This window comes from Pteropus medius, unplaced genomic scaffold (genome assembly GCF_902729225.1).
Source record: "Pteropus medius unplaced genomic scaffold, Ma_sr-lr_union100, whole genome shotgun sequence".
NCBI lineage: Eukaryota > Metazoa > Chordata > Mammalia > Chiroptera > Pteropodidae > Pteropus > Pteropus medius.
Window position 1 is genome coordinate 13154139 of NW_024347791.1, and position 10926 is coordinate 13165064.

Here is a 10926-nt window from a genome sequence, read left to right on the forward strand (position 1 = left end):
AATGAACAGAAAGGAACTAGACTCTGGAAAGCTACTGGTTACTGATCATACTTCATGCATGCCACAGCAGGAACACATATTTATCATAAACTACAATTAATTTTAAGAATCAAAATAGTCGAAGACATAAAAAATTTGATTTCTGAAATTTTTCTTTAGAAATCAATCTTACAGAGATGTAAATATTGTAATTCTATAAAAGCTATAATAAAATTGCTTCCTCCTGCCCCCTCACAGACTATGCCATATAGCCTCAAAACACCCTTTAGGGTGGAGAAAAAAGAAATGTTACTATTTTTATATTATACATAGTAAAACCACCCCCGAGAAGTTGAACAACCTTCCTGAAATCACAGTGCTCTAGTTAACGGTCATGCTGGAGCTAAATGCTCTAATTTAAGGTGCCCAGGAGGTGGTAATTACAGATTATATCTTATTAAGGGAAAACCCCACAAAAAGATATAGACTGAAGTGAATGGTCTCAAATCTCTACATATTGCTTTAATTTCAAATGAAGATTTCCAGTACTTTTAATTTTTAATGGCTAAGAGTTTAGTTCTAAAAGTTATCGATATGATCTAAACACTTGTTTATGAGGACAGACTCCTTGGATACATTTGAATATGTGAGACTGAACATCAAATAATTAAATGACTTATCAGTAAATAGAGCTTCACTGCGTGTCCAGTCACTGCCTGTGACTTGTCAGCCCTCTCATGACAATGCTGCTGCACAGCATTCTGTTATTTTCTCTTTTTCCAAGAACTACCAGGTAGCTATTTTATTTATTTATTTATCTTTTTTTTTTTTCCCTAGGTAGCTATTTTAAAAGATGAAACCAAAAGTTTTATATTCTGGTGTGTATTTATCATTACAGGTTCTTACACATTTTCTAATTTAAAAATATATTATAGAGGTTAAAGTGTTCATTCACATTCATCTACAAACAATTTACATATGGGTGTGTGTGTGCGTGAGAAAATCAGTGATTTTTTTATAGTTGGTGTGTGAAAGAAGACAACCATTTATATAAAAAACATTTCCAGCGTTTCTGGTGTTATTTGGTCTTTGACAGGAAAGAATGAAAAGTACATATATGACACCAAGTTTGTAAAAGCACAAAACTTATGTAGAATTTCTTAAGTCAATGAATTCTAAATGTTGGAAGTAGGTAGTCAGCCTTCTGATGTCATAAAAAAGATCTTTAGTGGTTTAAAATTTTTAAGCCTTACTCATTAATACATAAGTAGTATAGCTCACCCTAGATAGAATAAAACTATCACTTTAAGGTATTATATTAAGTCTATCAATATGCAACGGTTTTAAAATAATATTTGGCTTATCTTAAGTTGGAATTTTGTTATTTCTTTACATCAAAACATTTATTTTTGATAAAACAAGTGCTAAATGATACATTTCTATTCTGATAAGCCTTTTCTTCTTTCCCATGGCAGGAAGACTTTTTCAACTTTTAAATTTCCGGTTAAGAAAAAGAAGAATATTACGACTAAATTGTATAGTCATGAAGAGCGATTTTTGTGGTTAGGTTAAACTAACCTTGACTTAGGCCATCTTGACAGGAGGTCTGCTTGACATCCAAGTTCTCCACGCTATCCGCTTTGGAGACTTCACTGAGAGATGTTCTTCTCTCAAAGATGTTGTTGTTATTATTAACCTGGGTCCCATTTTGCTTCAGTAGCCTGAACACCTCAGCTTCCAAATCTCTAATCTAAGGAAAAATACATCCATTTATAAAACCAGCACTCCTCTCCAAGTACTAGGCAAAACCATCCTATTATTTGGTGGCTTTGAGCACAGAACTCACCCGTACTTGCAGGCCTTGGACTTCCACGACATGAGCTTTTTCCAAATCTTCTATTTTCTTTCTTTCTGCTTCTTGTCTTTTGATGAAATCTAGTTCTCTTAAGAAGTAAATAATAGATCTGATCACATCAAATAGTTAATAAATGAGGCAAGATGTGAAAATTCTTACTGGAAGCAATAAACTTCACTGATAAATAACTGGATCGCTATTTAAATAAATAAAACTCAATCACAGAGAAAAGGTATATAATAATGAAATCAAATAAAACATTTTAATGCATCGCAAAGTAAAGTGCTTTGCTTCTGCTTAATATGATTTTCATTTATGGCTCCTGATTCTAGAGCACCCAAACATAATTAGACAGGAGCTTATGAACTAATGACCCACCTTGGGTAATTTAGTGGTGATAATTACATGTCAGGTAGATACAATTCCACATTTACAAAATAATATATCTAGCAAACTGATGGAACTGGATGGTAAGAGTTTAAAAAATATAATTATAATAAGACTGCTCCCTGTGACTGACAGTGGAAAGGGGTTGGGTGGGCCAGAAAAACTGAGGGAGAACTGTCTCTTATACACCAGAGAATAATATGGAAAGAAAGGGAAATATCTCCATTTTGAGAGCCTGTAATATAATATACGAATTTAGCAAAACTTATCATAAAAGTTTACATGAAATTTAGTTAAATATGATATTTTTGAAAAGAAGAGTTAAAATACTAATGTACTGAATTCACGATCACAAAGAACAATTTCCCCCTTTTTAACAATAAACTTTTTATAGCAATCTCTTTTAAATATTACAAATATTATTTCCAGGAAATAACAGAGCTATAATGAACCTTACATATATTCTTAGCTTCTAAGGATTGGCATGGAAGACCAGAGGTACTGGCATTACTTCTTACTGTTTTCGCTAGCCAGAACTAACTGATGAAAAATATCCAGCCAAGATCTCCCTGGTCAGCATCCCTGAAATTAGACCAAGATCCAACAGATGGAAGCAAAGCAGCATTATCTCAGAAAGCACTGCTGAAATTCAAGAGCAGAATGTGGTGATGGTCTCTCTCACTGCGGTGAAGTGCTGGGGCAAGGGGTCTTGCTAGTCAATATTTAGAGTATCTATAGCAGGAAAATTCTGAAGTTACTGATTATAACAGAGACAGAAAGAGCCTCAGCAAGGCCCCCACTCCTGCTCTGCATGTACTATGTCCAATAGTCATTCTGCATGAATCAGTAGGGCTTCTTGCTTCTGAATCACCCAGATGTTTCAAAAAGAATAAAGACTCGAATGTTTTAACAGTTGCTATCAATGATTAACTATCGAAAAAAATCCATGAGGTAACTGGTAACCAAAAAATGGTAAAATAAACACAATATAATCTCCTACAAAAAATGATAGAATGATTTCCAAAACTTAATGCCTGTTTTTGCTTTAACTATGCTTTTTAGAGGAATACCTCTTAGGCCATCTTTTCTGTCCCACCAGATATTACCAAATTACTGAATATAAACCTTCTTTAAACGCACGCAACCATTCTTTAGTTATCAGAAGCCGCTTACTTTTGTTGAAAATCCTTGATCAATTTCTTTGCCTTGTTGTATTTCTTTTCCAAGGCCTGATACTGGCTTTGAGTCTCTTTGAGGTGTTCATTGACTGTGTGGCATAACGTTTGTGCCTCGATCCAGTAGCTCTCCAACTTCAACATTCTTTCTTTATTCTCCTCTATATTCTGTTGGAGTTGGTTTTTTTCTAGTTCCCATCTCACTTTCTCATTTTCTGCTGCTTGCAGCTAGATAAAGAAAATGTCAAGGCAAAGATAATCTGGGTACTTCTGTAGCAAAAATCCCTTACATTTTTATAGCATATTTTGGATTAAATTCAATTGTTACATATACTCAATCACTAAACACCGTGAGATGAGAAGAGTAAGTTATTATTTTCATTATTTCATTGATTATAAAATGGAAGTCTTGAAAAGTGAATTGTTTTGCCCAAGGTCACACACTGGATAAACGATAAAACATGCGTTTGATTCCAACTCCCATGATCTTTCCATCACACTATATGGCATGAAATTCTCTGAGCAGTAAACATTTGAGAGTTTGATTCTAACCAATGATTTTCAATATGCTCTCTTTCAGAATTTTTTGTTTTTGTTTTGTTTTGTTTTTTACATATAGTTACATGTAAATAAATTAACTAAAGAGGGAACAGGGAGGCAAACTGGGAAGAAGAGAGGGGCAGAAGCACTGTGTGGCCTTCTAGTTATGAAGGGGACTCTGGAGTCATTCAGTTTAGATTTGAACCCCAGCTCTGCCACTACTGCCTTTCAACTTTAGGCAAGTAACTGAAGTTCTCTAATATCAGTGTAATTGGAACAGCTCTTCGGGCATAATAATATGATAAATGTTAGTTATTTTTACTTTGTTTTTATCCTCTTTGATGATATTATTACATCTTTTATTTCAATCGACATGCATAGTCTGTAGCTCATTATTTTGCTGCACTGTTCTGATCCTTATAAACCCCAATCTGCATAAAATTATAAAGACAGTGTTTAAATAAAAATATAAATTATTGATAAATTAATTTAAATCTCTTCAATAAAACGAAAAGGCAGCTACTTGTGGTTTCTGCTTCTAGAGACTCTTAGGAATAGATAGTATACTAGTCTAACACCCTCATTTCTGCAGAAACTCAAGGCTGATTGAGCCTTTAGGCGATGGGTCAAAGGTCATTATTCAGACTAACGGTCTGATCTTTAAATTAGTGCTTCATCTATTTCACATGCCCCCTTTAAAGTTCTGAAGGATGCAGTCATTATAAGCTATCAATTTTCAAAATCTAAGATATTCCAAAATCACAAAGCATTCAGCAAATGAAAAAAATATATATGTTTTACGTATATTTTAAACTAAAGACATTTGCAAAACAGATTGCAAAGTAAAAAAGTAGTCAAAAACATTTCAAAATTAATAATTCTGTTATCACTATAGATATAGAGGCATAGTAAAGTAAGCTATTCTATGTATATTATCTGCTACAACAAAAATGAGAAAAATATAAAATATTAATTTCTAGAATTAAATGTTTAGTCTAAAACATAAGCTTTGTTAAAGCACTTACAATCAAATGGGAATCTTTTTCCCTGATTGTAACCAACAATTTTTAAAAGTCTTCGATTCTTCCATTCTATGTCAAAGAACAAAAGCAATTTTAAACAGGACTGGTTTGGACTGGTTTTTACTGCATCTTTTATTAAGCAGTGTTCTGTGCTCGAAGTTCTTTATTTACCAACCACTACTAATTTAAAAATTATTATTCACAGAGCTTGGCTGACACCATGAATGATGTATAGACATGTTTTGACTAAAGAGCTACAGAGTTATTAGCTGGGAATACCATTTAACCAAAATAGCCTTGCTAATTCATCTCCATTTAAAACACATGGAAAAAGCAAAACAAATGTTCAATGTGAACAGGAAAACAGATCGTAGTGGTGGAGGAGGGATTATGTCTTCATTTTTAAAAGACCACAAAAACAATAAAGAATATTGTTTTAAAAGTAATTCAAAAGACCTTTTTAAATCTCTGAAATTACATATTCGATAAAACTAGACACAATTCTAGGAATTTACAAGTACCTTACAATTTGTCAAATAAAAATGCCCTTTGAATCTTGCCTTATATTATATATGAACTAAAAATATACACACCCTTTCATCATGACCTATTTTTTTCCACAAATTTCAATCATGTGAACTAAAGAACTAAAAATTTCCAATAGCATCTGGTACCTAAGAGCAATTATTCGCATATCATATTAAATTTTACAGCTTTTAATGATTAGAAATTGGAAATATTTTCTATAAAAATAATGTTCTATGTTAGAATACAGTTCCTGATGAATAAGGTAAAAATAAATGATTAAACTCATTTGAAATAAGATAAACAAAGAGAAAGAGATACAGTATAGTAGCTTGTGCTTAAGGAATTAGTGGTCAAAACATAATTTGGATGCTTGAACCATTGAATATGTTCACTTTTTGAGGAAAAGTCAGAGGGAACCGCATATGTATAAATACGTATTTTTAAAATACTGTGCTATTTTCCCTTAGGGGTATGGCGGTGCTTACCTCTCAGGGGTACATGCTCTCACTAGCAGGTTTCTCCATGCATCTAACAGTGGAACTGAATCTCTCACATCTGTATTCTTTTAAATGCACGGGAACAAATCTTTTAGTCTTAGGGTTGAATTTATTCATAGCATCCGAAGCTTAAAAAGGACAATTTCAAACACCATATATTGATTGGTGCTTACCTTGGTCTTCAGTTTTTGAATCTCTGCTTCTGTAACTGCATGTTTGATTTGCAACTGAAAATTGAAAAGAAAAAAAATCCGAACTATGAAAGTGTATCTATATTTTTAAAGCCTCAGCAACTAGAATAATATCATATTACATTGCAGAAGGCCTAGAAAAGTGCTGCAATGCAGCAGGTTGTAAATTCAAATGTCTAGGGTGTACAATGACTCACTAGGTGTAAACTGATTAAACACAGGGTTTGTGGCCCACACTCCTTAACATCAGATTAGGTTATAAATTTAATTGCTCGGGGACCAAAGAGAAGAAAACACATTTCGTTGCCCCCTTTGCCGCTCTTTTCCTTTATGATCTGAGAGTCAAGGAATTGTTTCCTTGCAGTCTTGTGGAATGAGCAGCTTAAGCAGGCAAGTCGGCCAGTGGCAGAGTGAAGATTCGATTCCAAACCTGGAAGGAAGGTGGCGCTATCGAACCGCGAGTCACGCACACGCTACGCTGAGCAGCTCTTCACAGCTCAGGCTGCTGCAAAGGGAGACAAGGATGATGCAGTTCCACAGCGAAATCTGTGTTTATTTTATTTTTAATTGCAGGAGAGGTAAAGATCGACATTTCTGTCTTCCAAAATATCTACTCCTATTGAGGACCTAAACCCCAAAAAGCTTCAGCTACAATTTATTAGCATGAGAACCCCCATTTATATTTACTTTGCATCTCCCCTCCTCGCCACTTTGGTTTTTTTTGTTGTTGTTTTTGTTTGTTTTTTTTCTGTAAAGGAAGAAGGACAAAATATTCATTTCCTTAAGGGATGAATAAATACACCAACATTTACAGAAAACAATTTATGGCTTGACAATCTCTTCTCTGAAATCCTCAGGGCCAGATGTTTTTGGAATTGAGAATTCTTCCAATTTCAGAAAGGTAGTAAGATGCATTTTTCATAAATCGAGTATACCCACAGCAGGGCCTGTGGAGACAGTTTGTAATCAAACACATGAATATTTCTGCCACCAAACATATGACTACTCCCACTAAGTGAGGTATATAAAGACTGTAAATAGCATCTATCAGTTTTGGTTAGGTTTACTCCCAAATGAGTTTGCCACAAAATTACTTTAAAAATCTGTTTTCAGACCATTCTGAATTTCGAATTATACAAGAGGGACTGTGAACTTCTAATATTACTGTAATCAAATAAGTCTAAGGTCTTATCAGAAAAAAGGTGAGTCAGCTGACAGAAGGATAGAGACAGGAACCTTTGGCGATTACAAAACCTCAGAAGCCTCGGCTCTCACTTTGGTTGGCAACCTGCATTTCCTTGGTTTTTACCTGGCTAGGAGGGGCATGTAGGAAGGGTGAAGAGGGAAAGAAGTCAGAATCAAGGACAGGTTTATTCAACACCCTTAGATGCTGATGAATAAAAGCCCAGAACATGAGAGCTCCCAAGCTTCTTGCAAAATGCTCCCTCCTTGATGCTTTCAGGGCTCCTGTTGTGTTTAAGGTCCTGTGGTCTACACGGCTACAGCTCTGCTGCTGCTCGCCGTCCTGAGGGGTGATCTTGAAACTGTTTTATATTTGATTCTGCCCCACTCAAATCACTTTTCTTCCTTTCCCACTTTCAGATCTAGTCACTCCTGCAGTCTCGCTGACGTGACTCTTGCTCCCTTCACCCTCACTGGTTCCCAGGGGCCTCTGTGCTCCAACAGTCTCTAGAGAGGAAGCATCCTAGTCTCAATGAATCTTTTGGGACCCGACAATGCCAGGCAACCCAACCTGACATGCCCAAGTGTGGGCCCCACACTCAACACACAACTGCAGAATCACAAATCCTTACACTTCTGGACTTGGAAAACCAGGGCTCATAGCTGAAAACTGACCTGGTCGAGTTCTCACAGTGAACTGCTGTTAAAACCAGGACTTAGAACCTGGATCTTTTGGTTTCTGATCCAGTGCCATTTTCCTTAGAAAATAAAGACTAATTCAATAGGTATTCATTAAAGAGCTGCTATGTGAACAATGCTGTGAAGATAACTCTTTCTTCTTCTAATAAATCTTAGTGATAGTCTACCCCACCAGTATAAACTAAAAAAATGAAAAACGGCAAAAGTACTTAGATGTTAGACATGATACATTATTTATATATAAAAGAAATATATGCATACATGCACGCACGCGCACACACGCACACACACACACAACTATAAGGAATTATTTTCCATGGAGATCTTGCACTTCGGTGGGAACGCACTTGAGCACCCAGCAAATCCCTGTGTCTAGGTGAGTTCAAAGTATTTGAAATTGTTGACAAGAAGATCCACTCCTTGTTCCTTCTACCATGTGTCCAGTGTGAAGAGCAGAGCAGGTCCTCAAATAATGTCCATTTCATTCAACATCGTTCCATTATAATGATGAAATGCCCTAGGAACTTAAATCGTGGGTATAACAATTAGCCTGTTGTAAAATTGTTTCGTTAATCATTTCACCATAGTTCCAAGGACCTACCGAGGACGTTAAATGAGGACTTAACTGTAGTTAAGTTGGACTGCTCGAATTCATCTCAGGTCTATCATGTACTAGCTATATGATTTTGGAAAATTACTGAAGTTCTCTTACCTTCATTTTCCTCACCTGTAAAATACAATTCCTCATGGGTTATATAACCTGCCTTATCGTAAGATTAAATGAGATATCCTATGAAAAGCTTGTAGCATAGTGGCTCGCATAGAATCAGCCCTCTATAAAGTTAGCCGAGGTTAAGAAAGAATGATCAGAACTCAAATATGATTACCCCAACTTTACTTCTTAGTTAAAGGTGCTAAATGCTGTAAAATGTCACATCTGAAATAAACTGAATACCTCTGGTTCTATTTGAAGAGTTGCAAGAAATCAAAAGAGAAGTTTTTATGAGGAATGCTGCACTTATGCCAAAGTGCCGGATTTTATTTTCTCAGCGCTTAACTCCCTGTAGAGTAACAAAGTATACAGCAGGCAACTTGTTGAGATTGGATTTTCTTTGCTTAATCGCTGTGGCCTCTAGCAAGCTGCTTCTCTGGGCCCATATGAAAAATGAGAGGGCTAGATGGGACGAAGCCAAGGTCCTTGCCAGTACTATAGGTGTGTCGTTTATGAAATGAAGAGTCTACAGATGGTTATCATGGTTACAGAGTGTAGAAATTCTTGCCCCGAGCCAGCATTTTCATTCCTATGAATGCATTCACTAGATTAATTCACTGATGGGTGGGACAAACCCAGGTAAAACTATGCAACAGCCAAGTTGGTCTTCGGTTATCCCACCCTCACCGAAATGGGTAACAGAAGAGAGCTGAACTCAGCAGTGTGGGGAGAACACTGATAAAAGCCTGGCATGTCACTAAGCACCGTGAAATTCTTTAGACACAGGGAAGCAGAATAAAGTGTGTAAATTCAGACATGACTCAAAAGGTGGACAAAAGTTTTAGTGCAAAGTTTTCTTAGTGCTCATAAGGCCTTAAATTACAGATGTTATTTTAATCCTGTATGCACATTATAAGAATTTCTACAAATCCATCACTATTAACAGAAAAAGCATCAAAAATAAACGAATCAAACTCGTTTCATTCTGAAGAGGAACACACTGTTTTAGTAGCTTAAGTTGCAGAGCTAACAAGCTTCAAAGCCGGGTTTTACAAATTTCAGCCCATGGTTCTTCCCATTAATACTAAATTTCTTACATTTGTAGGACCCTTTATCTTTTTTATCACCTCTTTTATCACTGCAAGCGAATCTGTGAGGGGAGCAGGACATTCAGTGTTAACCTCACTGGCCACACGGAGAAAGAGGCTCAGAAGTTACGTGGCTTCTTCCGGTTCCAGGTGGTGGTCTGGAAAGTATCCCAGGTCTGGCTCCCTCTATCTGTTTCTCCCTTCACCATGAATCTAATCTGAACCAGCTCTGGGATACATTTTTCATTTAAACCTCACAAATACCCTGGGGCATGTGTCACCACTGTGGCACCCAGAAGAGAAAGTATTAGTCTGGCTAGAAACCATGGATCGCTTCTGGCAGTCTCTGGGATTCTGATGCCAAATACAAAGTGTTGCTCAATCGGCTGCTGTTATTATTTGCGGAGTTTAGGAAAAAATACATCAATCATTATTCATCCAGCATTTACTGAATGACAGTATGTGCCAGGTGCTATGCTAGTCAGTCACTGAGGATACAAGAATGTGACACAGAGCCTACCTTCAAAACACTTACTACAGGGAGATTAATAAATACCACCTCCTAAGAGAAGTTCCCAGATCACCCTGAGAGAAACATCAGACGGCCTAACTAGTCACCTATTCCTATATCCAGGTCACATGACCTTTGGCTTCAGCCTACGTGTCATGTCTCCCAACTGTGGACCCCTCCATCCAGGCTAAGGGGGCCTGATGGGGCTGAGATACCTCCATTTCACGAGGAAGAGAAAACTGCTTTCCAAAGAGTTGAAGCGACTTGACAAGAGAAATACATCTGGTAAAAGGTTAAGTTTTCTTATTCTAGAGCAGTTCTCCTTCCACATGTTCAATAACCTTTCCAAAGTTCAGGTGCAACAGTTCGCACATCACCCCAAGACTGGTCATGCTGAGTGACTACGGGGAGAGCAGGTCAACAAGACTAGTTAATGGAAACAGAGCCTGAAATACCTGTTGGAACTTTGGGGCTTCAGAGAATCTAGGACTGGAGAAAAAAATTTGGATGGAAGGATATAAATAAAATCGCAGGTCACTGTGTTCAACTTAGAAGACTGA

General features: G+C 36.6%; 1 protein-coding gene across 10 annotated transcripts in view; it reads right to left on the reverse strand.

Annotated features, from left to right (window-relative positions):
• PPP1R9A (protein phosphatase 1 regulatory subunit 9A) overlaps positions 1-10926 on the reverse strand; it is a 262803-nt gene that overhangs the window by 50009 nt on the left and 201868 nt on the right. For all 10 annotated transcript variants that reach the window (XM_039878065.1, XM_039878061.1, XM_039878060.1 and 7 more), the window contains 4 exons: positions 6157-6210; positions 3395-3624; positions 1826-1922; positions 1558-1729 (listed from right to left, as the gene is read on the reverse strand). In XM_039878065.1, coding sequence (XP_039733999.1) covers positions 1558-1729; positions 1826-1922; positions 3395-3624; positions 6157-6210 — 553 coding nt within the window. The remainder of the gene's footprint in view (positions 1-1557; positions 1730-1825; positions 1923-3394; positions 3625-6156; positions 6211-10926) is intronic.